The following is a 22,500-nucleotide window of genomic DNA, read 5'->3' as shown; positions in this document are numbered from 1 at the left end:
TAGTTTTATAAAAATAACTTTTAGTCATATTTGCTGAAACGGTCATTATGCCCTGACAGTAGCACGACACAGATACTGTAATGCGAGGGAGAATCATGTTCCTCTGCCTCCCCCTGGTGCTCCTAATGGCATTTGCAAGTTTGTGCCTGAAGATTAACAACCAATCAGAGCCAAGGAGTCTCTAACACTATGGGCGTTTCCCAATCTGTGTTCTTCTATTGACTTGTGTTCTTGTGTCCCTGTGAAACGTCATCTCGTGTTGCCAAAGTACTGTCCCAATACACAAGTTCGCATTTCGCCAAGAACAGTTAAAATTCCCGGATGTATTTTTGACACACCCATTTACCGAAGATACATCGGTTGGTAACTTGTATGAACTTCGCAGCACCTGTATCCCAACATTCATTTCGGCATTCAATGATGGTTGGATTTATTGGTTGGATTTCCAGTACATAGACAGCCCAAAAACGGGACAATTTTAACAATTTTTGCCATCTAATTCATCACTAAATTCACTTCTGAGAACATATAAGGCGAGAAATGAAAGGTTTAGATTTCGAATATAGGCAGTCTTGCGAAAATCTTTGCCAAATTGACAATTTGCTCCTAAGTTTTCGGAGCTCCATAAATTGACGCGGCTGCCAGCTCGCGCCTGCCGGGGCCGCTTGCTCAGCGCTCGGACAGTCTCACTCGGAGACCCCGCTGTAGGACCCCGGAGGTCTTTTAGACCGGTCCTGTAAATAAGAGGCTTTTATTTTGATATATTTTACACATGTCCATCATAAGATTAAAGGGAACCTGTGTTAACTGTCTTTTTGGAGTTAAACTCAAAAAGCGCACACACACACACACACAAACACACACACACACGAGAGATATACCATAGACTGTTTATTATATGAGATATACCAGTTTCTTTTCGGGAGACTTGTTTAAATTATGCCATATGCTATAGCCTAAATTATATTTTGTATTTAGTTCATATTTTTGGTGTATTTGTTTTCTTATTTATTAGAAATTGAGTTTCAGTCTGTATGATAAATGTACAGTTGTTCATAAAGTGGTAACATGCTATGACATGTTGTGTAGACTAAAGGGGAGACACCAACCTTTATAATTTGAATTTCTAATTTCCATCTCCCTGGGCATATACAGTGTACTACAATAATATTGAAATGGTAATTCCACATAATACTAATAGGAACACTTTGGACACACCAGTGCATATGCCTATTTTTTTATTTATTTAAACTGACTTAAACTTATACACTAATAATAGTGGGGATCGCGTTCCACTCTTTTGAATAAGTAAAGGGTGTTTGAGCTAAATCATAAACAATAAAATTAAAGCTCAATTAGTTTTATTTTTCAATATTATTGCAATAGTTGTAGCATTATGAGGTTTTCTTGTCCAGAGATTGTTTTAATACAAAGTGGTTATATTGTTGTGGTTTTTATTTCTAGCTGTTATTTTGGAGCCCTGCAGGTAGCCTCTGTGCTGGGAGTGTTGAGCAATAACAGGAAGAAGGCATCGTCTCAAACTGTTAACAGTGTTTTCTGTGCTTGTGAACTTGCGAGTTTATTCTTCCAAGAACAACCAGCAAGAACGTTCTCCCCAAGAACACAAGTCCGTAGTTTGCATTCTTGGTATTGAGAAACGTCCAGTGTCAATATGACAAAAGCAAAAACGTATTTATTTTTTAACTTACCAACTAAACCTTCAATGGAGAAGGCCGACAACATTTAGTGAATCTTAAATGAATGACAGTCACTCCTAGCTGAGGTCCTTCGATTTCTGCCACTGTTCTCAGTACATAGCTTAGTGAAATACTTTAAAGGTCCCATGGAATGAAACTTTATGAGGTTTTTTAACATTAATATGCGTTCCCCCAGCCTGCCTATGGTCCCCCAGTGGCTAGAAATGGTGATAGGTGTAAACCGAGCCCTGGGTATCCTGCTCTGCCTTTGAGAAAATAAAAAAGCTCAGATGACCTGTTTTGGACCTTTAAAGTGGGTGGGGTCAAGCTGCGAGGGATTTTATACTTTATAACTGTCCACTTGTCCTAAATGTTGGAGATTACTTATAGATGGAGTAGAGGGTCTTCAGGGTGGTTGCGCTGGCCTGGGACCAGCTTGTTGTGAAATAGATCTGATAAGAGAAGATCAAGGAAGTTCTAGGGAAAGGTAAAGTTAGATGTGTCTAAAGTTTTAAATGTTAAGTTTTAGAGTTTTGGACATCTTTTGATGTGTTTTTCAAAAGTTGGATTTTGATTGTTTTGATTCTGATTGACGGCTCCAATTCTTCTTTTTGCCTTGAACGTCAAGGGCTGCGTGATTTGAGAACAATACTGCGATTGTGATATCATGGTACCATAAGTCTACTTGCTTGATTATCGAGGAAAATGCACAAAACACTAACATTTTGAAATCTGTATTTTTCAACTTTGCTCAACAGAATAAATGAAATAAATAAGACAATACATTTATTTTACACTAGTGATTAAGTTACAAAATGTACTTTGTACAGCCTCTTCATAAAGTCTGAATGCTCTGAACCCCTCAACACTTCTGATACTCACGTGAGGGTACGTGACACACGCGCTACTGCCAAAACACACTGTCAGATCTTTTGGGGATGTTGTTACAAGGGGCATGCTTAATACATCCATGGGATACGTTATTCAGAGGGCAGAGTCAACGTAGATTCAACGCAGACCAATGTTAAACGGCAGGAAGACAACAGCTCCTTTATTGGCAGCAGCCATGTTCACTCCACGCTTCACTTCCACGTAGAGGTGTGAATCTTCACTGATCTCCCGATTTGATCACGATTATCATGTCAGCGATTCAATTCGATATCTCGATGCATCACGATGTGTCAAATACATTTTTCTATTAAAGCTATGTAGGATATTTGATTCATAGCTTTTCAAGCTTCAAAAACAAAACATTCTGCAGTGCTCTAATACAAAATAAATTGGATACACAAAACTATACAGCACTGAGCACATGGCACTTCCTGAATGTGCAAAACATAACAGAATATGTAAACAGAACTGTTGTTAAACCTACATTAAATTGTAAACAGAAATAATCAATTATGAGCCGGCCGATTATCGATGCAGCATCGTCCATGTCCACGATTCCATGCATCGATTATTTGATCAATTTCAACACCTCTACTTCTACGACTAAAAATGACAACGTGTTTATTTCACAATAAGAGCCCCTATTTCCTCCCAGTAAGGAAACTGTTCAGGATAGCAAACCAGAAAGATTTCGGGGACCAGCGAGAAGCGATCGAATAGGCATATCGTACCATATGTAATGTATTCCTAGAGATGTGACAAAATGAAGTATACTCAAAACAGTCAGTATGCAGACTCCAAAAAGAAATGTTTTGAGTGTGATGTTGGGGAACGCTATTCTCCCATAAGGCAATGCAAAAAGGAAATGAAGAAGCTTCTCACAGTATGTTGATTTCTTGGAATTGCAAAAACAGTATACTGTAAAAATGAGTATATAGCACATGCTTTATACAGTTAGAATGTAGTATGAAATTGTGACGCAGCACATGGCTTATTCTCATTTGCATATACAGATCAGAGTGATAAATGTTTTCCTAATTAATCGCATTAATGTTTGCCAGCATAAGCATCAGCAAACAAGTTACATTTCTGAGAGGTCATATTGTGATGTGATTCTTTTTTTTGTGGCAGTTTTCTGCCTCATGTAGTTGCACCTTCTCCTTACATTGTTGTTGTAGTCTGCTGAGGTGGCTGCTATGAGAATTGAGTGGGACCTCTCTATGAAGGGCCGTAACCTCTCCTCCACCCTCCTGACTCCAGACAGAACCTCCACAAACTCTGCTGGACTCGGGTGACTGGGGACAAACACAGGACAGGACGAGTCAGCACTACAAAGGCCCTGCTGATCAACACTGGGTTGTTTCACGGAAACGGTGATCGGCCATACCTATGTTTAGAAAGATGATGTAATGATGTCTGGATCCACTGCAACCAGATGGTCTGAATGTTATAAACAGATTTGGGTGGAAAAGGAGAAAATCCTGCACATTGTTTTAGCCTGCAGTATTTTGGAACATGCTGTTGGTAAGCAAACTATGTTTTTGAATCCAGTAAAGTTGAATAACTAAAGACATACATGACAAATCAATCTTATTCTACACATATAAACTTGCCAGTAAAATGTTTTAATATTAATAATTTTAGTATGACCACCAAGTTCATCATCATCAAAAATCTCACCTACTTTTGATTTGATTTATTTAATTGTATCAAGAATGCCTTACACATGAAAAAAAAGACATCAAATACAATTGAGGATAAAAACACAATAAAGTCCAGGACTTATTTCCATTGTGGTCCTCAAATACCTACAATAATTACTATGTCCATCTCAAATTACTCTAAGGTGTTTATGATTCATTCCAAGTAGCATCATTGAGATCGTTCTGTAGGTTTCAGTATATAGAGCATGCAAAGTTGGACACAATAAATGATGGGTGGTGCATGAAGAGGCCATGACTGATATGATGGAGCCGCGACACACCTCCCTTGAGGCGAGCTATTGGCTGATTCGGCGCTTGAGGGACTGTGGGTGTCATAGACTGTAAAAAAAATGGACGAAGCTTCCGGGCCTGAAAAGTGAAGCCAATGCTGAAGCTCCTTAAAGCTGTATTCTATCTGATTTCCAGCAGGGGGCGACTCCACTGGCTCCAACAAGAAGTCGGTTTCTATAGAAGTCTGAGAATGAGAAAATGAGCCTACTTCTCTCTTGATTTATTTTCATTAGTAAACATTTTCATAATGAGTTTATGGTCTCAATCGCTAGTTTGAAGTCTTCTTCAGTACAGCATGATGTTCATTTAGTAAATGATGGTCCAATTTATTCTAAAATAGACAATAAAGCAGGGGATGCTTTAGGACCTGTAAATCAGAACAGAGGCTTAGCAATGCTAACCATGCTAACACTGGGGACATTAAAGTAAACCTCAACTTGTTTTTGGCTGTAGGCTCCGTGTAGCATCGATGACGTCACCCATTGGTCTGTGGATTGCCGTTTTGAGCCTCAGGTTTGGCAATTTAGACATTTTTTTTCTCTAACCATGCTAACACTGGGGACATTAAAATAAACCTCAACTTGAAGTTGAAGTTGAAATGTCTTTAATGTCCCCGAGGGGCAATTTGGTTCACAACATGTAGCCAACACATGAACATTAACACAAAAAGCACATACAACCTAAAATAGTAAATAAATAAAAACATAAATACACATGTACACTACACTTAAAAGATGAAAAGTATATGCTGTAAAATGGCAGGGATGGCAAGTGACCTATAGTTTATTGAGAAACCCAACAGCTGATGGTACATATGATCTCAAGTATCTATTAGACCGGGCACGTTTTCGGAAGGTATACCTCCTTCCAGATGGTAGGAGGCAAAACTCAGAGTGTAATGGGTGAGTAGTGTTAGCCAAAAGGGCCATTGCCCTCTGTGTGGCTCTGGCCTCATACACAGACCTAATGCTGTTGAGGTCAGTGCCAATTATTTTCCGAGATATATTTACAATTTTTTCCAGTCTGTTCTTGTTGGTTACACTCAAATTGCCAAACCAGCAGATCATGGTGAAGGTTAAGATTGACTCAACAAAAGATGAGTAAAAAGTTGTCAGAAGTGATCTGTTAACATTAAACCCTTTCAGCTTTCTTAAAAAAAAACAATCTCTGATTGGCTTTTTTACATATATAGTCTGTATTAGTCTCAAAATTCAATTTATCATCTAAAATGGTGCCCAAGTACTTATATTGGTTTACCACATCTACCGCTGTGCCATTAATCAAAGTTAAAGCAGTGGAGGAAGGATTTCAACGAAAGTCAATACACATCTCTTTGGTTTTAGAGATGTTGAGTTGTAGATATGAGTCCTGACACAATAAGATAAAATCGTCCAAAACTGGACCATGTCCCGCCTCGTGATCCTGCAGAAGACTAATAATCACAGAATCATCAGCATACTTGATAATATGCCTTGATTCAAACATACTCTGAACTTGTTTTTGGCTGTAGGCTCTGTGTTTTTATCTCAAACTTTGACCCTCTCACTGTGGGTTTTCACTTCAGCAAAGTTAACTGGAACATTTTGGTCGCCAAAAAAAAATGTCTTTATGTTCAGTGTTCTGCCAACCAAGCAAGCTAGCTACAGCTAGTGTTAGGGGGTAACTTAAGAGAAAGTTTGCAGATTTTCTGTTCTGCCAGACATGCAGATAAATGTCTCCAGTCCCCAGAGGTCTGCATTTATCCGCTAGTAAATCTCCACTAGATGACTTGCTTCAGAAGGGTTGAAAATCAGCAACTTTCCCTCTTTAGCGTTTAGCTTAGCACAGCTCCATTGCAACCATAAATAACGCTGGCTTGGGGGAACCGGGTAGCTCACCTGGTAGAGCGTGCACCCATATACAGAGGCTCAGTCCTCGAAGCAGCGGCACAGGGCTCGAGTCCGACCTGCAGCCATTTGCTGCTTGTCTTCCCCCTCTCTCTCCCCCCTTTTCTGTAAAAAAAACCACTGGCTTATCCTCTCTTTGACAATCGTGACGTCCGGTTAAAAAACAAAAAACGGCTAAATTGCCAAACCTGAGGCTCAAAACGGCAATCCACAGACCAATGGGTGACGTCATCAATGCTACGTCCATTAATTTTACAGCCTATGGATTGTGTTGTGAAATAATAACTACAGAGGAGTCACTGAAGAATCACACTTTACCTCTTCTTAAAATGAGTTTACAACTCTGACTTACTTGGGCCCAGTGTTGGCGGGCCCCTCGGTCTGGGTGGAGGTGGAGGATGATGGAGCAGGGGGAGAGCTGGTGTCCATGAGCTCTGATGCTACCACCCCTCTAGCAGAGGAGGAAGATGGCAGTGGGGAGGAAGAGGACTGAGGCACCTCTGGCTGCGAGTGGGAACTGCCGTCACCAGACACTCCCTACAACACATGAACACATCACAATACATACAAACACACATGAACACTCAGTAATGTGGTCTATCCTGTTGGCTCATTGAAGTGATGTGAAAGTGGGCTCTGAAAGCATCCATCTGACGCGGCAGTAAGCTCCTGGGGAAACATGCACCGCTATGGCGTTCTTTGTTCCCATCTAGGTTTGGAGAAAACTCAGTGTAAGCCTTCGCTTACTTTTTGCATCCAATATTGCTCATCTTCTTCTCAAAGTCATGACTAAATGACAAATTGGAAGGCACAATCACAAAATACGAATGCCACATAGTTGACACAGGAAGTGATCCCACGTTGCAGCACATCTTCCCCAGCACCTCGCACTCTCCGGAAATGCACACCAGTGCCCCTGACATACAGGGAGGTGCGAGGGTCTGTTTATTGCTGCTTGCTTAATTATTATTATTATTATAAAATGACAGTAGCACGACCCATGTATTTGTTAGTATCATTAGTATTTTGAAAGTATTTCTCATGTCACAGAAACCAAGAAAGGTTGCAAGAAAGAGGCTAGAAGAATCAGAAAGGATCAACCCGAATTCACAAATATGTGATCTGACATTAGCCTAGAAATCTAGAAAAAAACAAATTCTGGTCAGACCAATCACATCGCGTATAGAGTCGGTGGGTGGGCTTAACATAAGGACGGCGACAGTTCCGCGTGAATTCCCTGCTACTTGAAAGCGGTCTTTGGAATTGGCTTTAGCCGTGACTCTGGAAGACTTGGAGTTAAGAACTGAAGTCATTCTTAAAAAAGGAAGATGTGTTCGGAGTTTTGCTGAGCAGATACGGCAAAAGTTGAATCTATCAACTAGCGTTGCTCTGGTTGGCTATGAGTGCAGAGGGAATTTGAAAGACAACCGTTTATCCCGCCCCTCGGATTGAGCCCTGCCAATGGTGAGCTCCCAGACCCAACATCTTGATGTGGGTCTGGCTTGTCAGGCTAATCTGGCATTGCAACGTCCGCTGACTGGATTAGAGTATCATGTATTATCAGCTGGTGCGTGCAGCCCATGCATGGCGCCGCTGTTTACAGAACGCGATCGTTCATCAGTGTGGATGCTCACATCATTCTTGGTGTGGACAGCACTTAACAAAACCCATGAAAAGGTCTTTAATGATGACCTCATTTCTAAATAGCCTTAATTATTCTGTAAAAGATCTACGACTTGCTTAGCTAAGATATGTAGTTATGATTCCACCACCAAGCAGCATGTGCACTGTACCTCCAGCCTGTGGACCAGAGAGCGAGCATCTCTGAGCAGGTTCTCCGCCAGCTGCAGCCTCATCCTGGGCTCACTCTGCACCGACTGCTCCACGTTGATCTGCATGTCCACCGACCTGTTGCTCTATACATACAGATATCAGTCAGCTTTACAGGAACAGGGAGACTGAAGTAGGGCTGCACGATATGAAGAAAATATCAGGATATTGGAGGGAATGATTTTTGAATCATTCTCATTTCCATTGAAAAATAAAAAAATAAAAAACTAAGATGTTTTCTGTAGTCTGTAGGAGAAGATGTGTAGGCCTGGATGTCTCTGCAGCACCACAATACTTCAGAATGGTTTGACACATATTTTGCGATTTCTATAAAGTTGCCTTTAATTGTTCAGCCCTAGACTGAAGGGTTAAAAAGATTGATGAAATAATGAGCCTTTACCCCGGAGCTGGTGCTGACCCTGGCATTCCTTCCAGCTTCACCGACTCCAGCCATCATCTGCTGAACAGACATCTACAAAACAGATTCCAGCTGTCACCAAGCATGAAATCATTCCTCCTTTCAGAAAAATACAGTCAAGCTTTGGTTGGCATCCCCACCTGTATCTGCTGAGGGTCCATGATGTTGACAGGAAGGTTGAAGGTCCCCAGCATCACGTAGCTGTTGCGGTCATGTGGTCCACCCTGGGAGGAGGTCGAGGCATGGCTGCTGCTGCTTCTGTCCTCTGCCTCCCCGGTGGAAACACCCGCACCCCCACCACCAGGCATGGTGGCCTGAGGTGGGGCACGCTCCACCAGGTGGATTACCTTCCCATCCACATCTGATGAATAAACAACGGAATGGACTATATAACATACTGTAAAACTGTTTACTTTTAACTTCTCTCCATTCTCATTGGATTTAGCTGTTTCCCATTTCACATTGGCTACTTAAAAAAGGTCCCGTGGCATGAAAATTTCCCTTTATGAGTTTTTTTTTTTTTTAACATTAATGTGAATTCCCCTAGCCTGCCTATGGTCCCCCAGTGAAAAGCTCAGATGGGCCAATCTGGAATCTTCTCCTTATGAGGTCATAAGGAGCAAAGTTACCTCCCCTTTCTCTGCTTTGCCCGCCCAGAGAATTTGGCCCACCCATGAGAGAGAGAGAGAGACATCATGGCTTTCAAACAAGCAAAGTGGCAGTTGGTCAAGGCCACAACCCCACCCTCTACCTTGTCCCCCCTCTCTCATCTTCAATATGAACTCGCCGTTTTCATTGTCTAAAATATTCACTAACGTTAAACATTGTGTTTTCGTTGTTCCCGATAATTTTTTTAGCTCAGCATGTTTACATGCTAAACGATAGATGTATTTAGCTAGACAACCAAGGAGCTTTAATAATTATGTCGTGCTACTAGCTAGCTAGCTAGCTACTAACTAGCGCTAGCAGTTAGTCTCACTGAGATTAGAAATCTCCTTTTCAAGAGTGTCCTGGCCACGACAGGCAGCAGTATAACCACACATACAGTACATACAAACACAAAATACACAAAAATGATGCCAGATGTGGCTGCCTCCAAGTCAATCAACATCCTCTTAAAAGCGACCAATTATCATTATCATATTATCATTAAGTTTCATGGATTTCTGTTATTTGTTCCAGGTAGAGGGAGCAGCAAACTTAAACGCCTTATTCCCCAGTTTAGATGTAACCTTTAGAACAGACAGAAGGAAAAAATCCTGGGAACGAAGATTCTAAGTCCCGATACTATTTACACTGATATACTGTAGGTCAGAAGGTAGGATGGAAGGAGACCTAAAATAGCCTTGCATATGAAGATATGCCAGTGTTGAAGTCTCCGTGTTGATAGAGAAGACCATCCAACACGTTCACACAGTTCACAATGGTGATGAGGGCTTTCATACCAGTGATGAACCTCAGAGCTCCATGGTATACAGTGTCCAGTGCATGTACCCTTTAAGATGAAGCATGTATGTATAAAACATGACCATAGTCATGTACAGACATGAAAGTAGCAGCGACCAGCCTCTTTCTAGATTCGAAACAAAGGCAGGATTTGATTCTGAAATAAAACCTTACTTTAAGTTTGAATCTTTTTGCTAGCTGCTGAATATGAAGGTTAGGGCTTTGACTCCGAACTTCGTTATTCGAATATAATTCAAATATTTTAAAAAATAATGATATTTAAAACGAATATTAGGCACCCCTTTATATTCAAACCTGTTATGGGCATTCTTTTTTGTAAATGTGTTTGCTTGTAAACGTTGTTTTCAATTCAGATTCCAATTCAGCTTTTTCACGCATTTCAAAATGTAACTACATGTCGCGGCAACGCACGTCTCTCGGCCGTGGCTTGCTTCCTGTCGAAAGCATACCGTTTGTGTTTAATCCAGGGTCTGACTTTTAATTTTTTTTAAAACAGTCGTAGCAGTGTGTTTTTCTTCTGAAAACTGACTAATACGCTGTCCTCTGGTTGACATTACATCTACAACTTCAATTTGATAACAATATAGGTCTTACTGAAGTTATTTAATGGTCAAAATATTAATACAAATTTGAATATATCTGAATATTAATAAACAAACAAACTAAAAAAACTTTTGGGCAAAAGTCAAAACCCTAATGAAGGGTAAAAGAAAATACCAAGATATCGGTACTTAGAAACACATTTAATTTCCGTACCCTGGGAAGTGAGGATTGAAGGCAGATTTGATTTAGATTTTAAATTTGAAAAAAAGCATGACTTTAGTTTTTTCTGCATTTAAAACAAGTTTTAAATCACAAAGATTCTGTTGAAGCGTGTTAAAAGTAAGTTGTAACTGGTAGTGGGCCTAGTCTGCGGTGGGTGCAGAGCAATACAGTACAGTGTCATCAGCATAAAAATGAAATTTTACATTAGTGACGTTATGATCAATGTTATTGATATAGAGGATGAATAGCAGTGGCCCCAAGACTGACCCCTGAGCCACGCCTTTTGTTATTTTGAGATAGCGAGAAGTGCTGCCCTCCGCCTGCACACACTGAGTTCTGTCTGTAAGGTAATTAACAAACCAGCCAACAGTTTGTTCACAAAGCCCAGACCTATACAGTCACTGTTTAAGCACTATGTGGTCCAATGCATCAAATGCCTTTGAAAAGGTCAATAAAAAGGGCTGCACAATGCTCTTATTGTCCATGGATTCAACAAAGTCATTTAAAACATTAAGAGCTGCCGACATTGTGCTATGCCCTTTTCTAAAACCAGATTGGAAGTCAGATAACACATTATAACTGTAAATAAAGTTCTTTAACTGATCACTGACAAGGGATTCTAGAACCCTGACCAGAACAGATAGTTTAGAGATTGGTCTGTAGTTATTTAAGATGGTAGGGTCACCACTTTTTAGCAGGGGAACCACAAAGGCTGATTTCCAGATGGGAGGAATGACATTTGTGTTCAAACACAGATTAAAAATATTAGTTAAGGGCACGGCAACAAAATGTCCTGCTAGCTTTAAAATGTAGGGATCCAGTTTATCAGGGCCTGCAGATTTTGTTGTGTCCAAATGCTTGAGGGCTTTATTTACGTCTGAAACTGTGATAGGACTGAAACTAAAAGACTGACTGAAAGGATCTAGACCAACAGTCTCAACTGTAGAGGAACACTCATGTTGAGGACTGAATGACTCAATAAAAATCCTGAGGCTATGAAATGTTCATTGAAAAAAATCAAGCATTTTTATTGGCTTCCTGGGCCAACGTGATGTCTAAAAACCGCTAGAAAAAATGTGATGCGGGCCAAAAGACAGTAGCGCATGCAGGCTTGTGTACCATAGGAAAACAATAGTTCCAGCGAGGGTCTCGGTGTGATCGCCCCTAAACTGTAGAGAGCGCTGTATGCGGCTGTGGCTCAGATGTAGAGCATTCGCCTACCCATCGGAAGGTTCATCCCTGGCCCTGCAGTTCCATGTCGAAGTGTCCTTGGGCAACTCCCAATTTCTCCCGATGTGTGAATGTGTGTCTGGCTACCAGTGTGCGAATGTGTGTGAACGTGTGTGAATGTGTGTGAATGGTGAATGGTTCCTGTAATATGTAAAAGCGCTTTGAGTAGTCGTTTAGACTAGAAAAGCGCCTTATAAATACAGTCCATGTTTGAGAAGATAATGTCACTCTCGTCCGACTGCATATTCTTTCTGTCTATTTGATGTTAATGAGAAACAGGGTGGTGTGTCTGGTGAGAAGAGGGGTGAATAGCTGGATAGAACTAAAATAATACTTTAACTAGTGCTCTTTGGTAAATTATGTGTTTGCTGAATTATAGGAGATGCTTGGACAGATTCAGAAAAGATGGGGAATCTAAATTTATTGGAAGATCTGGTTAGTAGGTATTTTCCTTGTTTTTCTTTTTTTACAGAGTTCTGCTTCTACAGACACCCGCTCTGAGTGGGACTGTGCAGCCAGCGAGCGGTCCATGACCTGCTTTAATCTTTCTTTCAACTTCATTGGTTGATTCCATCCTTCTGGTTAACGCTAGCTAAATGCTGAAACCCACAGTTTGTTTGACTGCCCACTGACACGCAGTAAAGTTAAAACCCCAGAAGTCACGCTCAAACTGCAGAAGACAGCAAGGTGAGCCAGGTCAGTCCGCAAAGCCCTGCCCCCGCTGCTGCAATGAGCACTGGTTGCTTGACTTTTTCAAAGTGTTTACAAATTGCAACAAATTTGACCATACACATTCCTTAAGGCCCTCAGCAACACACTTGCCAAGTATGAAGTAGATCAATTTAACAGTTCTCAAGATATGCCAAGGACACACAGAAACACAGAGGTCCCTTGCTTTATAGTTGTTATAGCTGCAAAGCCAAAAAGCACCGCTGTGTGTCATAAAATTAACAGAAAAAGATAATCATTAAATCGTAATTATTTGTTTGACAATTATTCGTCAACTAAAATGTCATAATTGTTACAGCCCTAAGTGCAGACATGGGGGACTCGAGTCACATGACTTGACTCGAGTTAGGACTTGAGACTTGCTTGATTAACATTCATAAAAGACTCGACTTGACTTTGACTTGATATTCATGACTTGAGACTTGACTTAGACTTGAGTCAAATGACTTGAAATGACTTGATTTTCTGTTTAATAAATATATTTTCCCCCTCTGATATTGAGGAGGAGTTAGCTTTATGATTTTAGTGCTATTGCATGCGCAGGAACCGTTGATATGATGACGCGGTCAGTAAACAACACTGGCTATGGCTAGTAGGCTAACTTAACGTCATGGATCCCTCTCATGGGCGCCGATACCGTGGGTGCTCGAGCTCCGGAGCACCCACGGAAAATACTGAAATACACGAGTGCCAGACTGCCAGTTCATTTTTACGTTAATCTAAAATTAAACACTGCAGTTGTGGAGCGTCTGTCATAGTGTGATTGGTTATGTCGGTGCCATTGATTCTTAATTTTCCACGAAGCTGATCGGGGTTACGTGCCAGTTAAACTTTTCATCTCTGATCCTATCTGTATTTGTGAGAAGTGGCGCTGTCCTGGCTTTATTACGGCGTGTGTGTTCGTGTCGACCGCTGTCCGTTTCCTAAAGTTCTGAAATGCAAACACTTTTTTTTTTTTAAAGGTGTGCGCGTGTGAGCACCCACGGAGGAAAACATAAATCAGCGCCTATGTCCCTCTGCACAGAAAATAATAAAGTTTGGCTATAAGGATTACACATCTGACCAGGCAAAAAGAAAACATATGGCAGTTTGCAAGGTCTGCAGTACTTATTTCCGACGTTGAATTTCATCAGACACTTCAAATCGGGAGAGATTCGGGTTCCAGTCCCCATATTCAGCTGAACCACTATTTGGACATTTGTGATGGACAGAAGTCCCTTCAGTTTTTGGCCATGAATAAGCACACCCTCCCCTCTTTGTTCAAGGTGGCGGTAAGAGCGAATAAAACTAGGCACACATACACACACAACACAAACTGCTCTCTCTCTCTCTCTCTCTCTCTCTCATAAACACACACACATGCAGACGTAAGTATGTAAATAAAGCTAGGCATACATAAAACACACTGCACTCTCACACACATTCACTAACCAATATTAATAACTTTTCACTCTCTCTTTCTCAAACACGCACACATTCACTCACAAATACACTGTCAAATATCAACATATACTTTCCATTCCATGTGATAAGCAAAGGTGGTGGGATTCAGCTCCTCTTAAAGAATATGTTTTGTTCTTTAAGAGAAGGAAAGGTTAAAGGATGTGTTCCTGTCTCATAAAAGTGAGGCATGTTTGAAGAATATTAGCCTATTTGACTTAGGAACCATTATACTTTAATTGTTTGAAGGAATTTAATGATTTAATGTCATGTTTGAGGCATATTGAACAATGTTGATTTATTGTTGGCCTAATATCAGTTTTAGGCTGTGATTTTTTATCTGTGTTAATTTAAACTCTTCAGATGTATGTGGACGCAATGTCTTTTGAGTAAACAATGCAAATAAAATTTCAGCAGTTCATAATCACTGTCTTTAGCTTGTTTAAAAATGGAAACTTTGGTATGACTTGACTTGTGACTTGCTTGACCAAAGCTATGACTTGACTTGACTTGCTTGATTGTCACAAAAAATGACTTGGACTTGCTTGAGACTTGAAGGTTAAGACTTGAGACTTGCTTGCGACTTGCCCATGTGTGACTTACTCCCATCTCTGCCTAAGTGTGACTGATGATAAGTCACCTAATAATAAGCAGAGTGATGGGAAGAGGGGAATCCTGCAGTTCAATATAGGACAGTTTATCAGTGACTTCCTTCCAAAAGTGCTTTACAGGTTGCCAGTGCCAGATTGCCAGGATGTAATCATCTAAGGTGTAAGTGTTGTGGAATTTCCAGCTTACAAACTCATGCTATGTAAGCTGAGACAGTGGTAGCCAGGTCTCATTCAGGTCAGTGTCCAACATAAGCTCAGAACCTTTGCAGGCAGAGCAGTACTTCAACTCTCTGTCTCCACAGATGATGGGAGACGTAACAGCTGTATGATAAGACAGTGCTGCCTCGAGCACTCCGATCCCACCAAGGTCAGGGGAAGAAGTGAACACATACTCACATTCATACGCACACACTTTGGCATACTTCCCAGAGAGAGAGAGAGATGGACTCAACAAGGTTTTAGGTAAGCATATGTGTTTACGGCGCCAGCAATATCTTTGTTTACACTGAAGGTTCAGATAAATGTAACGCTTCCATCATGAGTTTAAATACACCGACAGGGAGAGAGGAACTTCAGAGTTGGGACAGCACTACACAATAACACATCGTGGTTAAACTGTACGGTCTGCCTAAATTCTCTTTGATCGAGATTCCATTAAATGCTTGTGTGTAAGTCATCAAAGTCTCCCGGACCTTCATGTATCCAGAAGTCAAGCTGCTCCTGAGTTTTTCTAACAGTTAGGGGGGCAGATTTTGACATATATTGGATTTAACTAAAGAGGGGTTTGCTTCCAACCCTGTCAAAAGTCTGTCCATCTTATAGTGTTTTCCCTGTAATTGGACAAGCCTGGCGGGCCAACAGGGATTCCCGCCAGGCCAGAATTATTTTTTTTATTAAATTATTTTATTATTAAATTATTAAATAACACCAAATATTCATTCTGCGTACTGCCATGAACTCAAGCAACACACCACCGTGAATCAGTGAATGAGGCAACTGTCTGGTTAGTGTCACGTCATAATTCAGCTATGAGTTTTCATTGGCCGCCTGGCTTGGTGGGGGTGGTAGTGGCTTCGCTGAGTCAGAGGGTGAAGAGAGACTGATGAGAGAGAGTCAGCGTTCCTGATTTATGAAGTTTCCACCTATCAGTTTATGTTAGTGTTATGAGCAATGCGCCGGAATCAGTTTAAAATAAAAGCCTTGTAAATGCTACATTGCATGTAAGGAAATAACATCAGGTGACAGGTGAACAAGCTTTAAAAGTGACATATTTAAATCAATGTGAAGCGTTGCTCATGTGTATTAGGAAATGTAAGTGATGAATATTTAAAGAAGCTTTAAAGTGTTAAGTTGGCTAGGCTAAAGCAGTCAACCTAGGGGAAACTGCATGTCGTTTTGCTTTCTAAATGAACGTTGATAGTTTTGCTAGCATGAAAGCACTCTTGTTATTTTTAAACAGTTTGGCCTAGTATGGGAGGCAAAAACACAAGTAATGATAAGCACAACTAATAATATTAACGAGGGCTTGGTTCCAGCTATTATTGCAATGCAAAGCAGCAATTTATGTCATTTGTTACACTTGCTAAGCAAAGGGGAAAAATCAACTTCCTTTGCAGGAGGTTATAAAACACATCCACTGTTGATTCCAAATCATGCTTCTTCTTCGCTGTGTGCACTGTAGCCATCCTCTGTGTGTGTGTGTGTGTGTGTGTGTGTGTGTGTGTGTGTGTGATTAGCAGGTTACTAGGGGTGGGAATCACCAGAGGCCTTACGATACGATATCACGATTTTAAACATATTGCAATATTCTGCGATATATTGCAATTCATTACCTTTTTTCCCCAACTTCAAATTTTTCCCAATTTCAAATTATGTCCCCAAAAGGAAACTTTGTCAACATCTGTTTTATCTAAAAATATAAATTTCTCTGTTTGTTCATCTCACTTCAATTGTATTGCTGCAAAATGGGATTGTCAAGCAGACAGACTGACCAACACATATATAATTAAAGATTGATACTTGGCGTCAGTGTATTGATACAGTATTGCCACGGAAAATATTGCGATACTATGCTGTATCGATTCCCCCCCCACCCCTACAGGTTACATGTACTCACTGTATTGAGTCAGCGTTGTGTCGTCCTGCAGCACCCTGCCCTGGTAGATGAGCCTCTGCTTGTCTACTGGGATCTCCACTGATGACGCTATGTGCTCCTTCAACTGCTTCACTGTTAGCTAGAGGGGAAACACACACATACACACATACACACATATACACACACACACACACACACACACACACACACACACACACACACACACACACACACACACACACACACACCTGTCATTGAAACAGAAGGGGAAAAGAGGAGTCTAAGTAAAGAAGTATTTAAATCAGGCTAAGAGCATTACCTCGCCTCTGACTTTGTAGCTCCTGCTCTGGGAGTCCAGAGTCTTCACAGTGACTTCAATCATGCCGCTGAACTCGGCCATATTTCCTAATGTCTGAAATAATAAGAAAGTTAGAGCAGTTAACTGTTAAGTAAATTAAGCGTTAGGCAGCTAATGTTTAGTAACTACATCAGGGATTATCTTTAATATGGGAAATGGGGGGAAGAGGAACTAAACTAGTACCCTTTAAACACCATCGTTAATACATGTGGTGAAATAATAAAACGGCACCTGGGTTACCGACAGCTCCGGTGCCTAGTTGTTGTTTTTAGCTTGTTAGCCAGCCAGCTAACGTTAGCTAATCCGGGACGATATTATAACAGTGCTAAATAGCTAATATCCCCCGGGAAGGTTGTTGTCCACGTTTAGGGGGTTGTCCACGTTTAGGGGGTCTCGCTTTTGATTAAAATCCTGCTAAAGTGTTCTACAATCTGGGGAGCTCTATTTTAAATGAAACTCCCGTTTAGAGTATGAGCGCAGGTTGACCCGTTAGCTAACTAGCTTAATTTTCCCAAATTAACCACGGCACTGAACGCAACGTTAAAGGACCCCGCTGACGTAAAGAGAAGCGTCTGTTTCATGCCTGAGCGCCTTTGTGGTTATAAAAAGCTGTAACTTTGGCAAAGTGTAGGCCTATAGTTAATAATACTAATATTGAAAATGACACTAATAATAACAGCAACACATTATAGGCTATTATTAATCGTTTTATTAGTAGTAGTAGTAGTAGTAGCCTAGTGGTAGCAGCATAGTATTCGTATTGGTTGTTGTAGTGGTAGAATTAGTAGCCTACTTAATAATCCAAAAAACTGTAGCCTGTAGTGGATTCTTGTGTTTTTTCATGACCAACCTCCAATGATGCAAATGATGCAAATGAAGGTGTGTGTGTGTGTGTGTGTGTGTGTGTGTGTGTGTGTGTGTGTGTGTGTGTGTGTGTGTGTGTGTGTCTTCAATAAGGAGTCTCTGTCCTGACGGACAAGTTGAGACGGGAGTGAAGGTGTGGCGGCGGTCATGAGGAGGAGACTTATTTGCGACATTTAAGTTCCAAGGGTGGAAACTTTTTGGAACTTTTCCTGATGTCTGTCTTCATTCCGCGTCGCGAGTCTTTGGCCATATGGTAGTGTTGTAGCGAGAGAGGAGCGAGGTCTGAGTCCGTGCGGTGCGGGGGACTGAGCCAGGAACAGATCTGGAGGCAGCAGGAGCGTCGCAGGCTGGATTTCACTGTCTTTGGTGACCTGAAATCGGCATTGCTGGATCCCAAACCTTCAGGTCATGCTCATGTGGCTCATGCGATTTGGAGGAATCTAACAATGTGCCATGGAGAACGCTTAATAACTGCTGGAGGAAGAGGTAAATAGACATGGCGTTGGCATTCTGAATGCCTTAACGAGTCTAATCACTTAGTGTTTCCCAGTGCAGTTGTGAGCAAAGGTCTGTGAGGGCCGGTTGTTAACTAAACAATATATCAGTGGTAGGCTATAATAAAAATGCCACAGCATTCAGGACCACTTCCTTATAAATTGACAGTTCGGCTCTTAAGTCCTGTCATATGAAAACAAGGTCGGTCTATTTATGGAAGCCCGATTCCGCCAGGTAGGCTTTCTTTAAAAAATGGATGAAGATTCCAGAATGACAAAAATGAAGATAGCTACTCGTAGTAAGTCAAAAATATTAAGCTCAAAGGATACGTTTTAAAATGAAAGTATAAGACCGTAGTCAAAACTTAAAAATCCTAGGTCACACATTGGATTTTTTTAGTGAACATTTTGAATCAATTGTTTTAGACATAATCTCATAATTTTTGTTTTCTTATTATTGGCTCATTTCACTTAGGCTACTTTCAATTATATTTTTGACTTTGGTCTATGTATGTACTGAAACCCCAGTTCTACCAGAAAAAGACAAATTAATTTATTTTTAAATAGGCTACTCATCGTGAGGCAAAATTTGGGTTTAATGTCTCAAAATTCCGACTTACAGTATAATGGACATCCTGTCACAATTCCGACTTTCTGTGTAAGATACTAAACCCCAATTTGGCCTTTTACTTAAAAAACAAACAAAAATTGGGTCAAAAACGGACTTGACTTTTTAAGTTTCAATTAATTACTAATTAAGATAAAATAATAATATAGGAATTCAAAACATTTGACCTTCTATCTGATAATGTTGACTTCCCATTAATTCTTTTATTTGATGTCCTTTTGTTGGTTCTGAGGTAAGACAGCTGTGTCTGATCTGAAACCGCCAACTCATACAATTTATCTTCATTTTAAAATGTGTTTTATTAATTTAACTTGTGTGTGTTTTAAGAGAGTTTAAAAGGCGTTTCTAAAAGTGAGTAGAAACAGTGATGTGAGGCGATTCTTAGTGACCCACTTTACTGACTGTCCAATTTTATTTCTGTCCTTCCCAACCCCAACCCTCTCTGCTTCATCCAGCAGGCTGTGCTTCAATGCAGCTCTGATCTCTTCTCAACCCTGTCCTCTCATTTCTGGCCTTAGTTTTTTTCACATTTTTGCAACACTTCCTTTTCCTATACTTTTCCATCACTTCTCACACAGCTACCATGCGCCGATTCAGCTCTGAGGGATCCCTCCTGGATCTTGACTTCCTCCCGTGGAAGAGGGTGGCACTGAAGGACCCAGATAATGGGAAGAACCGGGAGTCTGGCACCTATACACCTCACATGAAGGAAGATGAGCTGGGTGGGGGCTCGGGCTCCCAGACTCCCACCATCCTGGAGCCCAGAGCGAGTCCCACTGAGGCCAGAAAGAAGGGGCCGAACAAGGAGCACAGCGTCAGTGTGGAGACCCTGAGCGAGCTGGGGAAACAGGACAAGAGCCACCTGGGAGTGTGTGTCATCAGTGGAGGCTGCAGGGCCTACAGCGACGGCCAGCTGGCCCCGGCCAACAAGGGCAGCACGGAGAGCATGGAGGGAGACGATCTGACCCCCCCGTCTCCTTCGTCCTCCCCCAACCCCTTCTCCCTCAAACCTCAGCACAGGCACCAGCATAAAGCCAAGCTGGCTGCCGCTAAACTGCACCTCAAGAGTCTGTTTGGACAGGTGGGATACCAGTTCACTTTCAGTGTACACCAGGGGTCTTCAACGTATTTTAAGCCAAGGACCCCTTAGCTGAAAGAGATGGAGCAGGGGCCCCCTACTATTTTATTTTTATTACAAAATTAAGTTTCATATAAAACAGGGCCTACAATAACGTGTAGGGTGGCCTAAACCCTTCATACATACCTTTTTAGTGAATACAATACAAAGCTATTAAAATAATAATTGTTATATTATATATTATAGGATGAACTGGATTTGTGGATGGCTACCTTAGTGACTACCTTACCTATAGGTAGGGCTGGGTATCGTTCGATACCGGTACCAATACTGTGACTTTGATACCGGTTCCTAAACGTTACTTTTTTTCTATACAAATTTTATAAAACAAAAATAAATTACAGCATTACAACATTAAGGCACAAATCTTTTGATTTATGTTCCAGCTCCTACTACGTAGTTTTTCCTGCATGTCTCTACAACGTGTAACGTTAGACAGCCAATCACAGACATTATTAGAGCTTGGTAGAAGCATGCTGCATGCTGATTGGCTCACTGATGCTGATGAGATTTACTCCTTTTGGTAGTCTCGCATCGCCAGACCTTCCTCCACAGCACTGCGGAGGAGGGTCTGGCTAGTCCACACAGCATTCCTGGATGGGAGAAAAACGTGCTCTGGTTTATTGGCATTTCTTTAAACAATCACAAGCGCCATGGGTGGCGCTAAACGTCGTATGGAGCAACGGCTTGTCGGTACCTCTGCTAAATAGTCTCAGGAAGGAACTTGTTTTGGTGGAACATGTGTACGTTCAAAAGTAGTTTTAGTCGTGCAACAGAAAACTCCGATTGGACAGATAGTCTAGCTAGCTGTCTGGATTTACCCTGCAGAGATCTGAGGAGCAGTTAACCATAGTCCTCACAAATCCACCGTTTAGAACGCCAACACAAAGAAAGCCCGAGGCAATGGATATCCGGCCTAAATGAGTGAAATCCGGCAGAATTACCGTCGGCAACGGAGCAATGCCAGAAGTGGAACGTCGTGGATATAGACTACTTCTTAGGTATTGAAATTTGGTATTGAATGACGAAGCATTTTTTGATACTCAATACTTTAGAGGCAATTCGGTCGGTGCCTAAAAAGTATTGAATTCGATACCCAGCCCTAGCCTATAGGCCAGTTAATCTATCATTAATGATTTTTTCACTAATAGGCTGATTTATATTTGCTAGTAAAATATGTTGGATTCTTGTTAAGACGTGTTATTTTTTGAAAAAACGTTCAAAAAAATTTACAATATTTTGGTGACCCCCCCTGCAGTAACTCTGAGGACCCCCTAAGGAGTCCCAGACCCCCTGTTGAAGATCTCTGGTCTACACTGTAGAGCAGCACGTAGGCAGCTTATCCATGTAAAAGGTTTGAACATTGTAGCCCATTTGTTACAAATCTTATCAAAGGTTACATTTCTGCTGGACATTTTTAACCCTCCTGTTGTCCTCGGGTCAAATTTGACCAATTTTCAAAAAGTTTCTCTATCAGAAATTTGGCTTTCGTTCCACCAAATTTTCGCACAAAAATAAAGTGGATGGTTCCCTACAACGCTCTTCACAAGTAAAATAAATGATCAGTCCACTACTTTCACATTGATTGTGTGACAAAAATGTCGAAAAAAGCTTCAAAAACTTCAAAAGGCTCAGAAAAAATTGACAAAAAACTTGGAAAAAAATGACAAAAACATTGGGGGAAAAGCGACAAAAGTGTCGACAAGACAACGACAAATGTTGGAAAGAAGTTTTCAAATTTTTAAATTTAGACCCAGAAAAACAAAAAGTTGCGTGGTTGACAGACAACACAAGGCTTAACCCTTCTCCAGGGTTCCAGAAATATTTTTTTCCCACTTTCCAGCCATTGCTTTCTGTTCAGCTCAGTATGTTGGATTTGTATCTGCTTGTGTTAATATGAAATATTGATTGGAGTAGAGCTGCAAAGATGAATCGATTAGTTGGAAAAAGTCCAAATTCTCTGAT

The 22,500-nt window shown here is 41.0% G+C and overlaps 2 protein-coding genes across 4 annotated transcripts in view; one reads left to right on the top strand and one right to left on the bottom strand.

Moving 5' to 3' along the window:
• bag6l (BCL2 associated athanogene 6, like) overlaps positions 1-17,969 on the bottom strand; it is a 70,157-nt gene extending 52,188 nt beyond the window's left edge. Inside the window, exons 1-8 of the mRNA XM_028596659.1 lie at positions 17,643-17,969; positions 17,373-17,465; positions 17,075-17,192; positions 8,857-9,077; positions 8,699-8,770; positions 8,262-8,384; positions 6,821-7,005; positions 3,754-3,883 (exon numbers count right to left, since the gene is read on the bottom strand). Of these exons, the coding sequence (XP_028452460.1) occupies positions 3,754-3,883; positions 6,821-7,005; positions 8,262-8,384; positions 8,699-8,770; positions 8,857-9,077; positions 17,075-17,192; positions 17,373-17,453 (930 nt within the window). The 5' untranslated portion in view covers positions 17,454-17,465; positions 17,643-17,969. The remainder of the gene's footprint in view (positions 1-3,753; positions 3,884-6,820; positions 7,006-8,261; positions 8,385-8,698; positions 8,771-8,856; positions 9,078-17,074; positions 17,193-17,372; positions 17,466-17,642) is intronic.
• A 387-nt stretch (positions 17,970-18,356) lies between these two features.
• Positions 18,357-22,500, top strand: part of si:ch211-152p11.4 (regulator of G-protein signaling 1) — a 28,529-nt gene continuing 24,385 nt past the window's right edge. For 2 of the 3 annotated variants that reach the window (XM_028596660.1, XM_028596662.1), the window contains exons 1-2: positions 18,357-18,761; positions 19,853-20,478. In XM_028596660.1, the coding sequence (XP_028452461.1) occupies positions 19,981-20,478 (498 nt within the window). In that variant the 5' untranslated portion in view covers positions 18,357-18,761; positions 19,853-19,980. The remainder of the gene's footprint in view (positions 18,762-19,852; positions 20,479-22,500) is intronic. The other variant, XM_028596661.1, reaches the window with a different exon arrangement.

The sequence above is a fragment of the Perca flavescens genome, chromosome 14 (genome assembly GCF_004354835.1).
Source record: "Perca flavescens isolate YP-PL-M2 chromosome 14, PFLA_1.0, whole genome shotgun sequence".
NCBI classification, from domain to species: Eukaryota; Metazoa; Chordata; class Actinopteri; order Perciformes; family Percidae; genus Perca; species Perca flavescens.
This window is presented reverse-complemented; position numbering and strand designations above follow the sequence as displayed.